At 39.7% G+C, this 22,379-nt stretch overlaps 1 protein-coding gene across 1 annotated transcript in view; it reads left to right on the top strand.

Moving 5' to 3' along the window:
- TDRD9 (tudor domain containing 9) overlaps positions 1-22,379 on the top strand; it is a 117,786-nt gene that overhangs the window by 47,718 nt on the left and 47,689 nt on the right. The window contains exons 9-12 of the mRNA XM_007455589.1: positions 18,265-18,329; positions 20,084-20,138; positions 20,289-20,373; positions 21,754-21,811. Of these exons, the coding sequence (XP_007455651.1) occupies positions 18,265-18,329; positions 20,084-20,138; positions 20,289-20,373; positions 21,754-21,811 (263 nt within the window). The remainder of the gene's footprint in view (positions 1-18,264; positions 18,330-20,083; positions 20,139-20,288; positions 20,374-21,753; positions 21,812-22,379) is intronic.

Below are 22,379 nucleotides of genomic sequence, written 5' to 3'. Positions count from 1 at the left end.
TTTGTTTATTAGTTGCCTATTTAAAACATTTTAAAGAACCCTGTTTTAAGTTATTATTTGCCACAATTTCCATCCTTCAACTTTTTTGGTTTACTTTGTTACTGTTTTTTAGCTATTAAATTGATTGTTATTTTAGTTTCATCTTTTATTTTATTGATAGAAGTATTTAATCCATGAATTTTTATTTGGTGACTTCTGTGATTGTATCCCATATGTTCTGATATGTAATGTTTTTGCTATTATTTTTGAGACAGTCTCAATTTTGGCTTATATTTCCCCTTTGACCCAAGAGAAATTTAAATTTTTTTGATAAAAGGGCCTTTAAGCACTTTTTACTAATAATGTCAAGTTTGATGGAATTGTTATCATAAAATATTATTTCTATTATTTTTGCTTCATGGAACTGAAGTGGTTTTTTTTTTTTCTGTGATCTAGCACATGGTCAGTTGTGATGAATATTCTGCATGTCCTTGAAATGACAATTTTTATTATCAGAGTGAAAAGTTTGACATATGGTCATAAGTTGCACACTATCCATTATGTTGTTAGCTTTTTAAATTTATTTATTTAGATTTTTTTTTTTGATGTGGACCATGTTTTAAAGTCTTTATTGAATTTGTTACAATATCGCTTCTGCTTTATGTTTTGGTTTTTTGGCCCCAAGGCATGTGGGATCTCAGCTACCCAACCAGGGATCAAACCAGCACCCCCTGCATTGGAAGGCGAAGTCTTAACCACTGGACGGCCAGGGAAGTCCCTAAATTTATTTTTTGACCCTTGGAATGGTTTGTGGAATGAGACTGATGTGTGAAAGTCCCCTCTTACTAGTGTATTTCTGTTTCTCCCTTCATCATGTGTGGTTTCTGCTTTGTGAAGAGGGCTGCTCCAGTCTTTTGCTGCTAGATACTCATAACTGTCACAGTGTCGTGAACTATGGCCTTCTGCATTATACTGTGCCCTTCTTTGCCTTGCTTAATGCTGTGGAGTCTGAATTCTACTTTGTCATATATCAAGATTGCAACTCTTGCTTTCTTTTGTTTGTCTTTACCTCTAAAATCTTTGCCATCCATTTGTTTTCATTTTCTGAATTGCTTAGTGTTTAAATGTGAGTTTTGCATATAGCATAGAGTTGGTTTTGCTTTGTGAGCCACTTGAAAATCTTCTGCTTTTGCTCATTGGCTTCAGCCATCCAGGCTTACTGATGTATGACTCATGTGTTCAGCCTCAGATATGTCATATTTATTGCATGGTCCTTCCTTTTCTTTTTATGTTTTGAATTTTTTTTGGTAGTTAGGAATGTTTATAATTTTGTTTTTGTGTTTAATACCTTTATATAAGGCCCATAGTGTTACATAGGCTTCTTATATTTGGTTATTTTTCCAATTTTTTTAAACTGACATATAGTTGATTTACAATGTTGTGTTTTAGGTATACAGCATATTGATTTAATTTTATGTGTGTGTGTGTGTGTGTGTGTGTGTGTGTGTGTGTGTGTGTGTGTGTATGTATATATATATATACTTTTTCAGGTTCTTTTCCCTTATAGGTTATTACAAAATATTGAGTATGGTTCCCTGTGCTATATAGTAAGTCCTTGTTGGTTATCTATTTTTTTTGAATTTTATTTATTTTTTTATACAGCAGGTTCTTATTAGTCATCCATTTCATACACATCAGTGTTCCCAATTCATCACACCCCCACCCCCACCCCCCGCTGCTTTCCCCCCTTGGTGTCCATATGTTTGTTCTCTACATCTGTGTCTCTATTTCTGCCCCGTAGACCAGTTCATCAGTACCATTTTTCTAGGTTCCACATATATGTGTTAATATGCGCTATTTGTTTTTCTCTTTCTGACTTACTTCACTCTGTATGACAGTCTCTAGATTCATCCACATCTCTACAAAGGACCCAATTTCGTTCCTTTTTATGGCTGAGTAATATTCCATTGTATATATGTACCACATCTTTATCCACTCATCTGTCAATGGGCATTTAGGTTGCTTCCATGACCTGACTATTGTAAATAGTGCTGCAGTGAACATTGGGGTGCATGTGTCTTTTTGAATTATGGTTTTCTCTGGGTATATGCCCAGTAGTGGGATTGCTGGGTCATATGGTAATTCTGTTTTTACTTTTTGAAGGAACCTCCATACTGTTCTCTGTAGTGGCTGTATCAATTTACATTCCCACCAACAGTGCAAGAGGGTTCCCTTTTCTCCACACCCTCTCCAGCATTTGCTGTTTGTAGATTTTCTGATGATGCCCATTGTAACTGGTGTGAGGTGATACCTCATTGTAGTTTTGATTTGCATTTCTCTAATAATTAGTGATTTTGAACAGCTTTTCATGTGTTCCTTGGCCATCTGTATGTCCTCTTTGGAGAAATGTCTATTTAGGTCTTCTGCCCATTTTTGGATTGGGTGGTTTTTTTTTTTAATATGAGCTGCATGAGCTGTTTATATATTTTGGAGATTAATCCTTTGTTGATTTGTTTGCAAATATTTTTTCCCATTCTGAGGGTTGTCTTTTTGTCTTGTTTGTAGTTTCCTTTGCTTTGCAAAAGCTTTTAAGTTGCATTAGGTCCCATTTGTTTATTTTATTTAATTTTATTTATTTTTTTGCGGTACGCAGGCCTCTCACTGCTGTGGCCTCTCCTGTTGCGGAGCACAGGCTCTGGACACGCAGGCTCAGCGGCCATGGCTCACGGGTCCAGCTGCTTCGTGGCATGTGGGATCTTCCGAGACCGGGGCACGAACCTGTGTCCCCTGCATCGGCAGGCAGACTCTAAACCACTGCGCCACCAGGGAAGCCCCCATTTGTTTATTTTTGTTTTTATTTCCATTACTCTAGGAGGTGGATCAAAAAAGATCTTGCTGTGATTTATGTCAAAGAGTGTTCTTCCTATGTTTTCCTCTAAGAGTTTTATATTGTCCAGTCTTACATTTAGGTCTCTAATCCATTTTGAGTTTATTTTTGTGTGTGGTGTTAGGGAGTGTTCTAATTTCATTCTTTTTTTTTTTTTTTTTAACATCTTTATTGGGGTATAATTGCTTTACAATGGTGTGTTAGTTTCTGCTTTATAACAGAGTGAATCAGTTATACATATACATATGTTCCCATATCTCTTCCCTCTTTGTCTCCCTCCCTCCCACCCTCCCTATCCCACCCCTCCAGACAGCCACAAAGAACCGAGCCGGTTTCCCTGTGCCATGCGGCTGCTTCCCACTGGCTATCTACCTTACGTTTGTTAGTATATATATGTCCATGTCTCTCTCTCGCCCTATCACACCTCACCCTTCCCCCTCCCCATATCCTCAAGTCTGTTCTCCAGTAGGTCTGTGTCTTTATTCCTGTTTTACCCCTAGGTTCTTCATAACATTTTTTTTTCTTAAATTCCATATATATGTGTTAGCATATGGTATTTGTCCTTCTCTTTCTGACTTACTTCACTCTGTATGACAGACTCTAGATCTTTCCACTTAGATTTCTAATTTCATTCTTTTATGTATGTAGCTGTCCAGTTTTCCCAGCACCACTTATTGAAGAGACTGTCTTTTCTCCATTGAATACCCTTGCCTTCTTTGTCACAAATTAGTTGATCATAGGTGAGTGGGTTTATCTCTGTGCTTTCTATCCTGTTCCATTGATCTATATTTCTGTTTTTGTGCCAGTACCATATTGTCTTGATTACTGTAGCTTTGTAGTATAGTCTCAAGTCAGGGATTCTGATTCCTCCAGCTCCGTTTTTTTCCCTCAAGACTGCTTTGGCTATTCAGGGTCTTTTGTGTCTCCATACAAATTTTAAGATTTTTTGTTCTAGTTCTGTAAAAAAATGCCAATGGTAATTTGATAGGGATTGCATTGAACCTGTAGATTGCTTTGGGTAGTATAGTCATTTTCACAATGTTGACTCTTCCAATCCAAGAACATAGTATATCTCTCCATCTGTTGGTATTATCTTTAATTTCTTTCAACAGAGTCTTATAGTTTTCCGCCTACAGGTCTTTTGTCTCCCTAGGTAGGTTTATTCCTAGGTATTTTACTCTTTTTGTTGCAATGGTAAATGGGAGTGTTTCCTTAATTTCTCTTTCAGATTTTTCATCATTACTGTATAGGAATGCAAGAGATTTCTGTGCCTTAATTTTGTATCCTGCAGGTTTACCAAATTCACTGATTAGCTCTAGTAGTTTTCTGGTGGCATCATTAGGATTCTCTGTGTATAGTATCATGTCATCTGCAGACAGTGCCAGTTTTACTTCTTTTCCAATTTGTGTACCTTTTATTTCTTTTCCTTCTCTGATTGCCATGGCTAGGACTTCCAAAACTATGTTGAATAATAGTGGCTAGAGTGGACATCCTTGTCTTGTTCCTGATCTTAGAGGAAATGCTTTCAGTTTTTCACCATTGAGAATGATGTTTGCTGTGGGTTTTACATATATGGCCTTTATTATGTTGAGGTAGGTTGCCTCTCTGCCCACTTTCTGGAGATTTTTTTATCATAAATGGGTATTGAATTTTGTCAAAAGCTTTTTCTGCATCTGTTGAGATGATCATATGGTTTTTCTCCTTCAATTTGTGAATATGGTGTATCACATTGATTGATATGCGTATATTGAAGAATCCTTGCATCCCTGGGATAAATCCCACTTGATCATGGTGTATGATCCTTTTAATTGTTGTTGGATTCTGTTTGCTAGTATTTTGTTGAGGATTTTTGCATCTATATTCATCAGTGATACTGGTCTGTAATTTTCTTTTTTTGTAGTATCTTTCTCTGGTTTTGGTATCAGGGTGAAAGGGGCCTCATAGAATGAGTTTGGGAGTGTTCCTTCCTCTGCAATTTTTTGGAAGAGTTTGAGAAGGATAGGTGTTAGCTCTTCTCTAAATGTTTGATAGAATTCACTTGTGAAGCCATCTGGTCCTGGGCTTTTGTTTGTTGGAAGATTTTTAATCACAGTTTCAATTTCATTACTTGTGATTGGTCTGTTCATATTTTCTGTTTCTTCCTGATTCAGTCTTGGAAGGTTATACCTTTGTAAGAGTTTGTCCATTTCTTCCAGGTTGTCCATTTTATTGGCATAGAGTTGCTTTTAGTAGTCTCTTAGGATGCTTTGTATTTCAGCAGTGTCTATTGTAACTTCTCCTTTTTCATTTCTAATTTTATTGATTTGAGTCCTGTCCGTCTTTTTCTTTTCTTTTTAAAATTTATTTATTATTTATTTTTGGCTGTGTGGGGTCTTCATTTCTGTGTGAGGGCTTTCTCTAGTTGCGGCAAGTGGGGGCCACTCTTCATCGCGATGTGGGGGCCTCTCACTCTTGTGGCCTCTCTTGTTGCGGAGCACAGGCTCCAGATGCCCAGGCTCAGTAGTTGTGGCTCACGGGCCAAGTTGCTCCGTGGCATGTGGGATCTTCCCAGACCAGGGCTCGAACCTGTGTCCCCTGCATTGGCAGGCAGATTCTCAACCACTGCGCCACCAGGGAAACCCTGTCTTTTTCCTGATGAGTCTGGCTAATGGTTTATCAACTTTGTTTATCTTCTCAGAGAACCAGCTTTTAGTTTTATTGATCTTTGCTATTGTTTTCTTTGTTTCTATTTCATTTATTTCTGCTCTGATCTTTATGATTTCTTTCTTCTGCTAACTTTGGGTTTTGTTTGTTTTGTTTGTTCTTCTTTCTCTAGTTCATTTAGGTGTAAGGTTAGATTGTTTATTTGAGATTTTTCTTGCTTCTTGAGGTAGGCTTGTATAGCTATAAACTTCCCTCTTTGAACTGGCTTTGCTGCCTCCTTTAGGGTTTGGATCCTCATGTTTTTTTTTTTTTTTTTTTGCGGAGCACAGCCTCCGAATGTGCAGGCTCAGCGGCCATGGCTTACGGGTCTAGCCACTCCGCGGCATGTGGGATCTTCCCAGACTGGGGCACGAACCCGTGTCCCCTGCATCGGCAGGTGGACTCTCAACCACTGCGCCACCAGGGAAGCCCGGATCATCATGTTTTAATTACCATTTGTCTCTAGGTATTTTTTGATTTCCTCTTTGATTTCTTCAGTGATCTCTTGGTAATTTAGTAACGTATTGTTTAGCCTCCATGTGTTTGTGTTTTTTACGTTTTTTTCCCCTGTAATTGATTTCTTAATCTCATAGTGTTGTGGTCAGAAAAGATGCTTGATATGATTTCAGTTTTCTTAAAGTTACTGAGGCTTGATTTGTGACCCAAGATGTGATCTATCCTGGAGAATGTTCTGTGTGCACTTGAGAAGAAAGTGTAATCTTCTGTTTCTGGATGGAATGTCCTATAAATATCAATTAAATCTCTCTGGTCTGTTGTGTCATTTAAAGCTTGTGTGTCCTTATTAATTTTCCGTTTGGACGATCTGTCCATTGGTGTAAGTGAGGTGTTAAAGTCCCCCACTATTGTGTTACTGTTGATTTCCTCTTTTATAGGTGTTAGCAGTTGTGGATGATCTGTCCATTGGTGTAAGTGAGGTGTTAAAGTCCCCCACTATTATTGTGTTACTGTTGATTTCCTCTTTTATAGCTGTTAGCAGTTGCCTTATGTATTGAGGTGCTCCTATGTTGGGTGCCTATATATTTATAATTGTTATATCTTCTTCTTGGATTGATCTCTTGAGCATTATGTCCTTGTCTCTTGTAACATTCTTTATTTTAAAGTCTGTTTCATCTGATATGAGTATTGCTACTCCAGCTTTCTTTTGATTTCCATTTGCATGGAATATCTTTTTCCATCCCCTCACTTGCAGTCTGTATGTGTCCCTAGGTCTGAAGTGGGTCTCTTGTAGACAGCATATATATGGGTCTTGTTTTTGTATCCATTTAGCAAGCCTGTGTCTTTTGGTTGGAGCATTTAATCCATTCACGTTTAAGGTAGTTATCGATATGTATGTTCCTATTACCATTTTCGTAATTGTTTTGGGTTTGTTTTTGTAGGTCCTTTTCTTCTCTTGTGTTTCCCACTTAGAGAAGTTCCTTTAGCATTTGTTGTAGAGCTGGTTTGGTGGTGCTGAATTCTCTTAGCTTTTGCTTGTCTGTAAAACTTTTGATTTCTCCATCGAATCTGAATGAGATCCTTGCTGGGTAGAGTAATCTTGGTTGTAGGTTCTTCCCTTTCATCACTTTAAGTATATCATGCCACTCCCTTCTGGCTTGTAGAGTTTCTGCTGAGAAATCAGCTGTTAACCTTATGTTAACCTTATGGGAGTTCCCTTGTATGTTATTTGTCATTCTTCCCTTGCTGCTTTCAGTAATTTTTCTTTGTCTTCAACTTTTGCCAGTTTGATAACTATGTGTTTTGGCGTGTTTCTCCTTGGGTTTATCTGGTATGGGACTCTCTGCACTTCCTGGACTTGGGTGGCTCTTTCCTTTCCTGTGTTAGGGAAGTTTTCAACTATAATGTCTTCAAAGATTTTCTTGGGCCCTTTCTCTCTTCTCCTTCTGGGACCCCGATAATGTGAATGTTGTTGCATTTAATGTTGTCCCAGATGTTTCTTAGGCTGTCTTCATTTCTTTTCATTCTTTTTTCTTTATTCTGTTCCGCAGCAGTGAATTCCACTATTCTGTCTTCCAGGTCACTTATCCATCCTTCTGCCTCAGTTGTTCTGCTATTGATTCCTTCTAGTGTATTTTTCATTTCAGTTATTGTGTTGTTCATCTCTGTTTGTTTGTTCTTTAATTCTTCTAGGTCTTTGTTAAACATTTCTTGCATCTTCTCGATCTTTGCCTCCATTCTTTTTCCAAGGTCCTGGATCATCTTCACTACCATTATTCTGAATTCTTTTTCTGGAAGGTTGCCTATCTCCACTTCATTTAATTGTTTTTCTGTTGTCCAGTCTGGTTCCTTCATCTGGTACCTAGCCCTCTGCCTTTTCATCTTGTCTGTCTTTCTGTGAATGTGGTTTTTGTTCCACAGGCTGCAGGATTGTAGTTCTTCTTGCTTCTGCTGCCTGCCCTCTGGTGGATCTGGTTATCTGTTTTATACATAGTAGTGGGTATGTGTTAATCCCAAACTCCTTATTTATCCCTCCCCCAACCTTTCCTCTTTGGTAACCATAAATTTATTTTCTATGTCTGTGGGTCTGTTTCTGTTTTGTGAATAAGTTCATGTATATCTTTTTTTTTTTTTAGATTCCACATATAAGCAGTATCATATGGTATTTGTCTTTCTCTGTCTGGCTTACTTCACGTGCTGTGATAATCTCTAGGTCCATCCATGCTGCTGCAAATGGGATTATTTCATTCTTTTTATGGCTGAGTAGTATTCCATTGTATATGTATATGCACCACATCTTCCTTATGCATTCATCTGTCCATGGACATGTTGGTTGCTTCCATGTCTCAGCTATTATAAATAGTGCTGCTCTGAACATAGGGGTACATTGTATCTTTTCGACTTATAGTTTTCTCCAGTTATATGCTCAGGAGTGGGATTGCTGGATCATATGGTAATTCTATTTTTAGTTTTCAGAGGCACCTCCATACTGTTTTCCATAGTGGCTGCATCAATTTTAACATTCCCACCAACAGTGTAGGAAGGTTTGCTTTTCTCCACACCCTTTCCAGCATTTGTTATTTCTAGACTTTTTGATGATGGCCATTCTAACCGGAATGAGGTGATACCTCATTGTAGTTTTGATTTGCATTTCTCTAATAGTTAGCAATGTTGAGCGTTTTTTCCTTTGCCTATTGGCCATCTGTATTTCTAATAATTAGCAATGTTGAGCATTTTTTCCTTTGCCTATTGGCCATTTTGTGATTGGGTTGTTTGTTTTTTTGGTATTGAGCTATATGAGCTATTTGTTCATATTGGAAATTAATCCCTTGTCGGTTGCATTGTTTGCAAACATTTTCTCCCACTCTGTAGGTTGTCTTTTCATTTCATTTATGGTTTCCTTTGCTGTTCAAAAGCTTTTAAGTTTAATTTTTAAGTTTTATTAGGTCCCATTTGTTTATTTTTGTTTTTATTTCCATTACTCTAGGAGATGGATCCAAAAAGATATTGCTTCAATTTATGTCAAAGAGTGTTCTGCCTATGTTTTCCTCTAGACGTTTTATAGTATCCAGTTTTACATTTAGGCCTTTAATCCATTTTGAGTTTATTTTTGTACATGGTGTTAGAGAATGTTCTAATTTCATTTTTTAATATGTAGCTGTCCAGTTTTCCCAGCTCCACTTATTGAAAAGACTGTCTTTTCTCCATTGTGTATTCTTACCTCCTTTGTCATAGATTACTAGACTATAGGTATGTGGGTTTATTTCTGGGCTTTCCATCCTGTTCCATTGATGTATATTTCTGTTTTCATGACAGCTCCATACTGTTTTGATTACTGTGGCTTTGTGGTATAATCTTAAGCCAGGCAGCCTGATTCCTCCAGCTCCATTTTTCTTTGTCAAGATTGCTTTGGCCATTTGGGGTCATTTATGTTTCCATACAAATTAAAAAATTTTTTGTTCTGTGATCATATGATCATCTCAATAGACGCAGAAAAAGCTTTTGATAATATTTAACATCCATTTATGATAAAAACTCTCCAGGAAGTGGGCATAGAGGGTACCTACCTCAACATAAGAAAGGCCATATGTGACAAACTCACAGCTAACATTATACTCAGTGGTGAAAAGCTGATAGTATTTCTTGTAAGATCAGGAACAAGACAAGGATGCCCACTCTCACCAGTTTTATTCAACGTAGGTTTTTTTTTTTTTTTTTTTTTTCTTTCCGGTACGCGGGCCTGTACAGGAGCAGGACCTGCTTGTGTATTTTGGAGAGTAATCCTTTGTCAAGTTGCTTCGTTGGCAAATATTTTCTCCCATTCTGAGGGTTGTCTTTTCGTCTTGTTTATGGTTTCCTTTGCTGTGCAACAGCTTTTAAGTTTCATTAGGTCCCATTTGTTTATTTTTTTAATTTCCATTTCTCTAGGAGGTGGGTCAAAAAGGATCTTGCTGTGACTTATGTCATAGAGTGTTCTGCCTATGTTTTTCTCTAAGAGTTTGATAGTGTCTGGCCTTATTACATTTAGGTCTTTAATCCATTTTGAGATAATTTCTGTGTATGGTGTTAGGGAATGTTCTGATTTCATTCTTTTACATGTAGCTGTCCAGTTTTCCCAGCACCACTTATTGAAGAGGCTGTCTTTTCTCCATTGTATATTCTTGGCTCCTTTATCAAAGATAAGGTGACCATATGTGTGTGGGTTTATCTCTGGACTTTCTATCCTGTTCCATTGATCTGTATTTCTCTTTTTGTACCAGTTCCATACTGTCTTGATTACTCTAGCTTTGTAGTATAGTCTGAAGTCTGGGAACCTGATTCCTCCAGCTCCATTTTTCTTTCTCAAGATTGCTTTGGCTATTCAGCGTCTTCTGTATTTCCATACAAATTGTGAAATTTTTTGTTCTAGTTCTGTGAAAAACGCCATTGGTTGATTGATAGGGATTGCAGTGAATCTGTAGACTGCTTTGGGTAGTATAGTCATTTTCACAATGTTGACTCTTCCAATCCAAGAACATGGTATATCTCTCCATCTGTTTGTATCGTCTTTCATTTCTTTCATCAGTGTCTTACAGTTTTCTGTCTACAGGTCTTTTCTCTCCTTAGGTAGGTTTATTCCTAGGTATTTTACTCTTTCTGTTGCAGTGGTAAATGGGAGTGTTTCTTTAGTTTCTCCTTCAGATTTTTCATCATTAGTGTATAGGAATGCAAGAGATTTCTGTGCCTTAATTTTGTATCCTGCAACTTTACCAAATTCATTGATTAGCTCTAATAGTTTTCTGGTAGCATCTTTAGGATTCTCTATGTATAGTATCATGTCATCTGCAAACAGTGACAGTTTTACCTCTTCTTTTCCGATTTGGATTCCTTTTATTTCTTTTTTCTTCTGTGACTGCCGTGGCTAAAACTTCCAAAACTGTTTTGAAAAATAGTGGTGAGAGTGGGCCACCCTGTCTTGTTCTGATCTTAGAGGAAATGGTTTCAGTTTTTCACCATTGAGAACGATGTTGGCTGTGGGTTTGTCATATATGGCCTGTATTATGTTGAGGTAGGTTCCCTGTATGCCTACTTTCTGGAGAGTTTTTAATCATAAATGGGTGTTGAATTTTATCGAAAGCTTTTTCTGCATCTGTTGAGATTATCATATGGTTTTTATCCTTCAGTTTGTTAATATGGTGTATCACATTGATTGATTTACGTATATTGAAGAATCCTTGCATTCCTGGGATAAACCCCACTTGATCATGGTGTATGATCCTTTTAATGTGCTGTTGGATTCTGTTTGCTAGTATTTTGTTGAGGATTTTTGCATCTATATTCATCAGTGATATTGTCCTGTAGTTTCCTTTTTTAATGACATCTTTGTCTGGTTTTGGTATCAGGGTGATGGTGGCCTCATAGAATGAGTTTGGGAGTGTTCCTCCCTCTGCTATATTTTGGAAGAGTTTGAGAAGGATGGGTGTTAGCTCTTCTCTAAATGTTTGATAGAATTAATCTGTGAAGCCATCTGGTCCTGGGCTTTTGTTTGTTGGAAGATTTTTAATCACAGTTTCAATTTCAGTGCTTGTGATTGGTCTGTTCATATTTTCTATTTCTTCCTGGTTTAGTCTCAGAAGTTTGTGCTTTTCTAAGAATTTGTCCATTTCTTCTAGGTTGTCCATTTCTTTGGCATATAGGTGCTTGTAGTAATCTCTCATCATGATCCTTTTTATTTCTGCAGTGTCAGTTGTTACTTCTCCTTTTTCATTCTAATTCTGTTGATTTGAGTCTTCTCTTTTTTTTTCTTGATGAGTCTGGCCAGTGGTTTATCAATTTTATTTATCTTCTCAAAAAAACAGCTTTTAGTTTTATTGATCTTTGCTATTGTTTCCTTCATTTCTTTTTCATTTATTTCTGAGCTGATCTTTATGATTTCTTTCCTTCTGCTAACTTTGGTTTTTTTTTGTTCTTGTTTGTCTAATTGCTTTAGGTGTAAGTTTAGGTTGTTTATTTGAGATGTTTCCTGTTTCTTGAGGTAGGATTGTATTGCTATAAACTTCCCTCTTAGAACTGCTCTTGCTGCGTCCCATAGGTTTTGGGTTGTCGTGGTTTCATTATCATTTGTTTCTAGGTATTTTTTGATATCCTCTTTGATTTCTTCAGTGATCTCTTGGTAATTTAGTAACGTATTGTTCAGCCTCCATGTGTTTGTATTTTTTATAGTTTTTTTCCTGTGATTGATATCTAGTCTCATAGCATTGTGGTCAGAAAAGATGCTTGATATGATTTCAATTTTCTTAAATTTACTGAGGCTTGATTTGTGACCCAAGATATGATCTATCCTGGAGAATGTTCGATGAGCACTTGAGAAGAAAGTGTATTCTGTTGTTTTGGGATGGAATGTCCTATAAATATCAATTAAGTCCATCTTGTCTAATGTGTCATTTAAAGCTTGTGTTTCCTTATTCATTTTCATTTTGTATGATCTGTCCATTGGTGAAAGAGGGGTGTTAAAGTCCCATACTGTTACAGCATTACTGTTGATTTCCCCTTTTATGGCTCTTAGCATTTGCCTTGTATTGAGATTGAAAGAGGGGTGTTAAAGTCCCATACTGTTACAGCATTACTGTTGATTTCCCCTTTTATGGCTCTTAGCATTTGCCTTATGTATTGAGATGCTCCTATGTTGGGTGCATAAATATTTACAATTGTTATATCTTCTTCTTGGATTGATCCCTTGATCATTATGTAGTGTCCTTCTTTGTCTCTTGTAATAGTCTTTATTTTAAAGTTTGTTTTGTCTGGGGCTTCCCTGGTGGCGCAGTGGTTGAGAGTCCGCCTGCCGATGCAGGGGACACAGGTTTGTGCCCTGGTCCGGGAGGATCCCACATGCCACGGAGCAGCTAGGTCCGTAAGCCATGGCCCCTGAGCCATGGCCACTGAGCCTGCGCATCCGGAGCCTGTGCTCCGCAACGGGAGAGGCCACAACAGTGAAAGACCCGTGTACCGCAAAAATAAAAAAATAAAAATAAAGTCTATTTTGTCTGATATGAGAATTGCTACTCCAGCTTTCTTTTGATTTCCATTTGCATGGAATATCTTTTTCCATCCCCTCACTTTCAGTCTGTATGTGTCCCTAGGTCTGATGTGGGTCTCTTGTAGATAGCATATGTACACGTCTTGTTGTTGTATGCATTCAGCCAGTCTGTGTCTTTTGGTTGGAGCATTTAATCCATTTACATTTAAGGTAATTATCGATATGTATGTTCCTATTACCATTTTCTTAATTGTTTTGGTTTTGTTGTTTTAGGTGTTTTCCTTCTCTTGTGTTTCCCACTTAGAGAAGTTCCTTTAGCATTTGTTGTAAAGCTGGTTTGGTGGTGCTGAATTCTCTTAGCTTTTGCTTGACTGTAAAGGTTTTAATTTCTCCATCGAATCTGAATGAGATCCTTGCTGGCTAGAGTAATCTTGGTTGTAGGTTTTTCCCTTTCATCACTTTAAATATGTCCTGCCATTCCCTTCTGGCTTGCAGAGTTTCTGCTGAAAGATAAGCTGTTAACCTTATGGGGATTCCCTTGTATGTTATTTGTTGCTTTTCCCTTGCTGCTTTAAATATTTTTTCTTTGTATTTAATTTTTGATAGTTTGATTAATATGTGTCTTGGTGTGTTTCTCCTTGGATTTATCCTGTATGGGACTCTGTGCTTCTTGGACTTGATCGACTGTTCCCTTTCCTATGTTAGGGAAGTTTTCAACTATAATCTCTTCAAATATTTTCATGGACCCTTTCTTTTTGTCTTCTTCTGGGACCCCTGTAATTCGAGTGTTGTTGTGTTTAATGTTGTCCCAGAGGTCTCTCAGACTGTCCTCAATTCTTTTCCTTCTCTTTTCTTTATTCTGCTCTGCGGTAGTTATTTCCACTGTTTCATCTTCTAAGTCGTTTACGCATTCTTCTGCCTCAGTTATTCTGCTGTTGATTCCTTCTAGAGAATTTTTAATTTCACTTATTTTGTTGTTCATCATTGTTTGCTCTTTAGTTCTTCTGTGTCCTTGCTAAACATTTCTTGTATTTTCTCCATCCTGTTTTCAAGATTTTGGATCATCTTTACTATCATTATTCTGAATTCTTTTTCAGGTAGACTGCCTATTTCCTCTTCATTTGTTTGGTCAGGTGGGTTTTTACCTTGCTCCTTCATCTGCTGCATAGTTCTCCATCTTCTCATTTTGTTTAACTTACTGTGTTGGGGTCTCTTTTTCTCAGGCTGCAGGTTCGTAGTTCCCATTGTTTTTGGTGTCTGCCCCCAGTGGGTGAGGTTGGTTCAGTGGCTTGTGTAGGCTTCCTGGTGGAGGGGACTGGTGCCTGTGTTCTGGTGGGTTGGGCTGGATCTTGTCTTCCCCGTGGGCAGGGCTGCATCCAGTGGTGTTTTGGTGGGGGGCGGGTATGTGAACTTAGTATGATTTTAAGCAGCCTCTCTGCTAATGGGTACGGTTGTGTTCCTGTCTTGCTGGTTGTTTGGCGTGGGGTGTCCAGCACTGGAGCTTGCTGGCCATTGGGTGGAGTTGGGTCTTAGCGTTGAGATGGAGATCTCTGGGAGAGCCCTCGCCAATTGACATTACCTGGGGCTGGGAGGTCTCTGATGGTCCAGTGTCCTGAACTTGGCTCTTCCACCTCAGAGGCTCAGGCCTGACACCAGGCCAGAGTACCAAGACCCTGTCAGCTACATGGCTCAGACAAAAAGGGAGAAAAAAGGAGAGAAAAAAACAATTAAAAATTATTAAAATAAAAAAATAATAATAAAAAAAAGAAAAAAGAAGAGAGCAACCAAGCCAGTAAACAAACCCACCAATGATAACAAGTGCTAAAAACTAAACTAAGATCAACATAAAATTCAGAAACAAATCAGTCACAGAGAGCAAACCCCAAGTCTACAGTTTCTCCCAAGTCCACTGCCTCAGTTTTGGGACGATTTGTTGTCTATTCAGGTATTCCACAGATGCAGGTACATCAAGTTGATTGTGGGGATTTAATCCACTGCTCCTGAGGCTGCTGGGAGAGATTTCCCTTTCTCTTCTTAGTTTGTACAGCTCCTGGGTTTCAGCTTTGGTTTTGGCCCCTCCTCTGCATGTAGGTTGCCCTCAGGCATCTGTTCCTGCCCAGACAGGAGGGCGTTAAAGCAGCGGCTGATTAGGGGACTATTGCTCACTCAGGCCAGGGGGAAATGAGGGGTAAGGTAGTCATAATTGTAATGCTGCAGGCCGCTGTGATGTGGCAACAGCCTGAGGCGCGCCGTGTGTTCTCCTGGGGAAGTTGTCCCTGGACCACGGGACCCTAGCAGTGACGGGCTGCGTAGACTCCCGGGGCAGGGGGTTGGGGGGTGGATAGTGAGCTGCGCTTTCATACAGGTTCTTTGGTGGCAGCAGCAGCAGCAGCGTTAGCGTTTCATGCCTGTTTCTGGGGTCCAAGCTGATAGCCGCGGCTCACGCCCGTCTCTGGAGCTTGCTTAGGCGGTGCTCTGCCTTCTGTGGGTAGACAGGGAAGGAATCCCCTCCCTTGCACACCCCAAAACAGTGGTCTCTTGCCTCTTAGGCAGGTCCAGACTTTTTCGCAGACTCCCTCCTGGCTAGCTGTTATACACTAACCCTCTCAGGCTGTCTTCACGCAGCCAACCCCAGTCCTCTCCCTGGGATCTGACCTCTGAAGCTCGAGCCTCATCTCCCAGCCCCCACCTGCCCCTGGGCAGGTGAGCAGGCAAGCCTCTCGGGCTGCTGAGTGCTGGTCGGCTCGGATCCTCTGTGCGCGAGTCTCTCCGCTTTGCCCTCCGCACCCTGTTGCTGCGCTCTCCCCCGTGGCTCCGAAGCTCCCCCCCGCCCCTCCCCGTCTCCGCCAGTGAGGCGTCTTCCTAGTGTCTGGAAGCCTTTCCTCCTTCACAGCTCCCTCCTAGAGGTGCAGGTCCCGTCCCTATTCTTTCTTCTGTCTCTGTTTTTTCTTTTTTCTTTTGCCCTACCCAGGTACATGGGGATTTTCTTGCCTTTTGGGAAGTCTGAGGTCTTCTGCCAGGGCTAAGTAGGTATTCTGTAGGAGTTGTTCCACATGTAGATGTATTTTTGATGTGGAAGGAAGGTGATCTGCATGTCTTACTCCTCTGCCATCTTGAAGGTCCCCAACAATTGATTTTTGTTTATTGATCTTATATTCTGCAACTTTGTTGAACTCATTTATTAGTTCTAGGAGGATTCCTTAGGGTTTCTGTATATAAGATCATGTCATCTATTGAATAAAGATAGTTTTATTTCTTCTTTTCCAATCTGGATGCCTTGTATTTCTTTTTCTTGCCTAACTGCCCTGGCTAGAACCTCCAGTACATTGTTGAAAAGAAGTGTCAAGTGTGGATGCCCTTGTCTTGTTACTGATCATAGGGGGAAAACATCCATCTTTCACTGTTAGATTATCATGTTTGCTGAGGGCTTTTTGTAGATGACCTTCATCAGGTTGAGAAAGTTCACTTCTATTTCTAGTTTGTTGAGTGTTCATTTTTTAAATTAATTACTTTATTTATTTATTTTTGGCTGCGTTGGGTCTTTGTTGCTGTGCATGGGCTTTCTCTAGTTGAAGCGAGCAGGGGCTATTCTTCGTTGGAGTCCGTGGGCTTCTCATTGTGGTAGCTTTTCTTGTTGTGGAGCATGGGCTCTGGATGCGCAGGCTTCAGTAGTTGTGGCTCGTGGGCTCTAGAGTGCAGGCTCAGTAGTTGTGGCACATGGGCTTAGTTCCTCTGAAGCATGTGGGGTCTTCCTGGACCAGGGCTCAAACCCGTGTCCCCTGCATTGGCAGGCGGATTCTTAACCACTGTGCCACCAGGGAAGTCCTGCTGAGTGTTTTTTAAATGAAAACATGTTAGATTTTGTTAGATGATTTTTGTCTATTGAGATAATCATGTGATTTTTGTCTTTATTGATTTTTTAGATGTTAAATCAACTTTGCATCCCTCAGATAAATCCCACTTGGTCATGGTGTATACTTCTTTTTATATGTTGCTGGATTTGGTTTACTTAGTATTTTGTTGAGGATTTTTACATTCATATCCTTAAGGTATTGGTCTGTAGTTTTCTTATGTCTGTCTGGTTTTGGTATCAGGGTAATACTGGCCTCGTAAAATGAGTTGGGAGATGCTCTGTTTTTTGGAAGAGTTTGTGAAGAATTGGTATTCTTTGAATGTTTTTTGGAATTCAGCTGTGAAGCCGTTGGGGTCTGGGCTTTCTTTATGGGTAGTTTTAAAATTAATAATTCAATCTTGTTGTTTTTATAGATCTATTCAGATTGTCTTTTTTTTCTTGGGTCAGTTTCAGTAGTTTATGTCTTTTTAGGACTAGTAGTAATGTCTTCTCTTTCATTTCTGATTGTAGTATATGGACTCGCTATTTTTCTTTTGGTCAAACTAGGTAGATTTGTCAATTTGTTGATCTTTTCAAAGAGCTAGGTTTTTGTTTTTCTGTTTTTTTTCTTTTTCTATTTCATTGATTTCCACTCTAATCTTTATTTTTTTCTTGGAACAGTCAAGAAACAACAATCCATGCTGTGCCTGGGAACAGTAACCGCAAAGAAAGAGGAGGGGGTGAGAGGGGTAAACTAGTAACTGCAGCTCCGTGGCTCTTTGTCCCCTGTTTGTTCTTGTCACGGTCTTACTGCTGAACTGAAGGGGCTGATTTCCTTGTTTCTTGTCTGTCTCTCTAGCTAGAATGTAAGCTCCAAAGAGTGGGGACCTTGTCTGTCTTTCTGCTGTGCCTGCCGGCATGGAGGAGGGCCTGGCACAGGGGAGGGGCTCAAGGGTTTGGGGAGGAATGAAAGTTCTGACTTCACACAACTTAAATATGTTGATAGCAGCAGGGAGGCGAGAGGACAGTTTGAGATCTTGGTCTATAAAAATGCTTTCTAATAGTAGTTTGGATTCTTTAGAGTTTAAGTTTTGTTTGTAGTAGTTTTTCTAAATGTTTTGTATTTTGAGGTTCTGGATTACAGTAACTGAATTTCAAAGAAGACTTTTTCGGGTAGTGAGTTTTTATGGGAGAAAGTAGTCAAGAGGCTTGGGGTCCCTTGGGTGATCCTGGAGCTTTGGACAGTGTCTCACGTCCTGGGGCCTCTGTGTTTTCTTAGATAAAAGAAGGAAAATTATACTCAATGACCTAGATGTAAGAACCTTTCTGGGTCAGAAGCCATAATATGAGGATTCTGGAAAAACAATGGCTACTTAGCCTTGATTAATATTTGTGCACTTCACATTTTAACAGGACCAAGACCTGGTCGGGCACCCCATTTGTGTCAGAGCGGAGCAGTGTGTTGGTGTTTTTGCCAGGTGAGTGTCATTCTTTCGTGATCTAGAATCTGCGCTGGATGGAGACTAGTTTGTGTCTCGCACACATATTGTGAAAAATGGTATTTGTAGTGCGTTTTTATTCTTTTGAGACTCTGGGAATGTGAATAAATGTGATTTTCGGTTTGATGTCTTACTATAACCTTTGTGTTGCTAAAAACGTTGATAATGAACAGTTTAACTTTTTGAGGGCAGTCTGACCCCCTTCAGAAAAAATTGGCTATGTTAAATTTGCTCTTTCATATATATGGTTATAAATGTGAAGTAATTGTCATCGATCTGTATTTAAAGCTTATTTAATAATAATATCATTATTGTAATACCATGAAAATCATCAAGGTAGCCCTTGAGTTCCTTTTTCTTCAGTATTTGACAAAATAATCTCTTAAGATACTTAAAGATTAATTTTTGTTAAATTGTACTTTTTCAAAATGATGATTTTGATTTTTTAATCAAGTGGTATAGCTTGATGAAACCTTATGACAATAATTCATGTATTTTTTGTTGTTGGAAGGTAATATGTAGAACATATGAGTATTTGTGCTAATTGTGGTGGAGAACAAAAAGCATGAATAAAAGTAACATTTTACTTTGGAATGCAACATGAGAGTTTAAAACTTTGATCATGTTTTGCTTAGGTTGATACGGATTAGTTTTATATCCAGAAGACAAGCATTAGCTGACAGTGGTATGGAGTTGCATTTGTCCCAATAAATATTTGTCAGTGATTGCTGTGTGCATAATATTGTATCAAGGAAGAAATGACCAGAGTCAGGGCAGTACTATCTTAAGAACACCTGATGTGAAATAAATGCTTTCTAACTGCTAAACATTGCCTGAATAAAATATGTATAAATGATATTTTACAGTTTAGTTTGTTGTTTTTCTTTTATGTGTTTATGTGAGTTCATTTGACAGTACATTTGTTTCATTAATTGATCTTTGGGGAATGGTTCTGTGTTAGTGTTTTTAGGGCTACTGTAACAAAGTGCTATAAACTGGAAGGCTTAGAACAAGAGAAGTTTATTCTTTCACTCTGCTGGAGACTAGAAGTTCAAAATCAAGGTGTCAGCAGGGCCCTGCTCCCTCTGAGGCTCTGGGTAGAATCCTTCCTTGACTCTTGCCAGCTTCTCTTGGCCGTCAGTCTTTGGCCCTCCTTGGCTTGTGGTTGCAATACTTCTATCTCTGCCTTGATCGTTACATGGTGTTTTCTGTGCGGGTGTTTTCTTACGAGGACACCAGTCCTATTGGAATAAAGGCCTATTTTTCTCCACTGTGACCTCATCTTAACTAATTATATCGGCAATCATGCTTTATTTACAAATATGAACCTTATGAAAAAAATTTAAAACATCTCTGTGACCAAGACTTTTTAAATATTATTTTTTGGTTGTAAAATTTTGCATAATCAAAGTAGGACATTTGGAAAACCAGTGGGGGGAAGAGAGGAATGTAAAATTACTTATCTTATATGGCCAGCACTCACAGGCAGTCATTGCTGTGGAAAGGAAAACATAGAAAGAATATGTTTTTTCTCATTTTTGAGTTAGTGGTAGTCAGTGTCATTATGCATTTTTCACTTGTAATTCTGATATATTTAGGTGAAGAGGATAAAAACGTCAGATAAAATGAATTGGTAGAGCCGTATTTATAAAAGATGTCATCTTAATTTAAAGGTTGTTTTCTAGAAATAAATGCAAATCTTTTTTTCCCCCTCCACTTTTTTTCTTCCCTAGGTCTGGGTGAAATAAACTATATGCATGAACTTCTCACAAACATGGTTCATAAAAGGTGTGTTTAAAATGATACTGCTGTATTTTCAGTTGTAAAGCATTGTATTGTTTCTAGCTTAAATAATTTTAATGATCTCAGTGAGTAGTTATTCATTTTCATATATATCTAGTCTTTATGGATATTTTATTTCATTTACTTCTTTCTTAGGTTACAGGTCTATCCACTCCATTCAAGTGTGACTTTGGAAGAACAGAATAACGTGTTTTTAAGTCCAGTGCCTGGGTACAGAAAGGTAGGACAGCTGGGAGACCAGTAATGAGCACTTAGGTACATTTTCCTTCATTAGAGACTCTGCTAATGAGAAGTGCTGACATTCCAGCTGGTTGTACGATATGTTCTGTAGCTGGTGGTTAGTCACCTAAACAAGCACTTGCCTGATGAGCCAAGTATGTTATTTCATTTTGTCTTTATTTTATAAATCAGTTGGCTAAGGTTTTTTATTTCCTCAGCCTCAGGACTTTGTTTCTAGTGGATTTCAGTGCCTCTTACCCCCAGCAGTTCTCAAACTGTGGGACTGTTCTCTTGTCCCTGGCACTGCTCTGGAGATTTTGGTTAGAACCCACGTTCTTAGTCCTGGTTTAAGAGTATTTCTTTAATTTTCTTCTTTATGTGTGAATGATGGGATTGTCTTATCACAACCCTTCTAGTGCTGCTTGAGATCATCAGGGACCCCAGACATGCAGCCTAGCCCCCTTGATTCCAGTGAGAAGGTTCTGCATCTCTAGGGGCAGCCTAGACCTTGCATGGCAACTCAGGGCCCTTATGTCCTGCAGACCTTCCTGGGAACTTTAGCCTGGTTGTGCTCTGTGCCCCTGGGTAATTCCAAGACCCCCTGAAGCTATCCTGTCTGAGGTCAGGGAGAGCTGTCTTTGCCCTGTTTCTTGCCTGCTAATGCTTATGTGAACCTTCTGTGTTGCACGGGCCTGGTTTTCTGTACATCAGGGGCTTCCGCTGGACCCCTGGAATGATTCCACCAGGAAAAGGCTGTACCTTAACATTGAGGTGTAGGGGTTAAGAGCATGCGTGGGGAGTTGGACAGATGACATGGGTCTCTGTCCCCTGTAGATGTGTGCCTCTGAGCACATCGCTTCTTGGTCTTAATTTTACTGTTGGAAAGTAGAGTTGATAACATTCACCTTGCAGAGCTGTTAGGAAGGTTAATTATAATAATATATGTCCGTACTTAAATCGTGGTAGTGCTGCAGTGCCTGACACAAAGTAGGTGTCCAATGATTGGATGCTGGTACTACAGGTAATAGCTAATATTTATTGAGCACTTGGCTCACGCCTGGAGCAGTTCTAAGCATTTCACGTTTATTAACTCAAGTAATAGGGAAGATATTATTGTTATCGCCATTTTATAGATGAGAAAACTGAGGTTAAGTAGTCCAGGGTCCTACGCTGGGGTGGAGCAGAGCTGGGGTTCAGAGCAGGTTTGGCTGCTGAGCCCGCACTGCACTGACTCTTCCTCGTGCCCCGCCCCCAGGGCCCTTGACTAACGGTGACTTCTGTGTAAAATAGAAAACATGGCTAATTTCAAAATTTGAGCCCAGTACCTAATGATTTCCTGTATGTAGTGAGCATGTCAGATTCTTTTTTTGATGTTTGATAGGTCATTCTGTCCACCAACATTGCGGAGAGTTCTGTCACGGTTCCAGACGTCAAATATGGTGAGATCCTGCTGTTTTCCTCACAAAGTAAACCATAGTATTTGTAGCCTGTGTGTCCCTCAGGAGTTGTTCTTCCCCGTCTCTTCCCCTGTTCTGGAGGAGAGAATGTAGGACAGTGGGTTCCGAAGTTCCTCCTGTACTTCTCTCTCCCTCGCCCTCCTCTGAGCTCACGTGTCTGTTCAGCCGGGCAGCCTCTGCGGCATGGCTACTGACACACACAGGAAGCGATCGGGGGCGTCCCCGGGGCGCCGTGGGCAGTAGGAGAGCTTTGGGGCTGCCCCTGCTGGACATAGTGACTGGAGGGAGGGGCCCGAGTCTGCCCCGTTGCTGCAGGTCGTCGAGAAAGACACTACGTCAGCTCGGGGTGAGGCCACTCGTAGTCTGGTCTCCCACGTGTGTGTCCTTGATGACGCTGTGAGGTTCCGTTAATTCACGTTCGGGAGCGTGACGCTTGCCGGGCGCTGTTCTCGGTGGTGGGCAGGCGTACGGGGCGAGTGAGGCGTGTTGTCTTCTGGTGGGAGAGCCAAGCGGTTAGCAGGGGAAAAAATAGGTGCAATTGTCGAGGTAG

Source organism: Lipotes vexillifer, unplaced genomic scaffold, assembly GCF_000442215.2.
Source record: "Lipotes vexillifer unplaced genomic scaffold, Lipotes_vexillifer_v1.1 scaffold584, whole genome shotgun sequence".
NCBI lineage: Eukaryota > Metazoa > Chordata > Mammalia > Artiodactyla > Lipotidae > Lipotes > Lipotes vexillifer.
The sequence above is the reverse complement of the archived record's forward strand: the minus strand, read 5'-3'. Positions and strand labels throughout refer to the sequence as shown.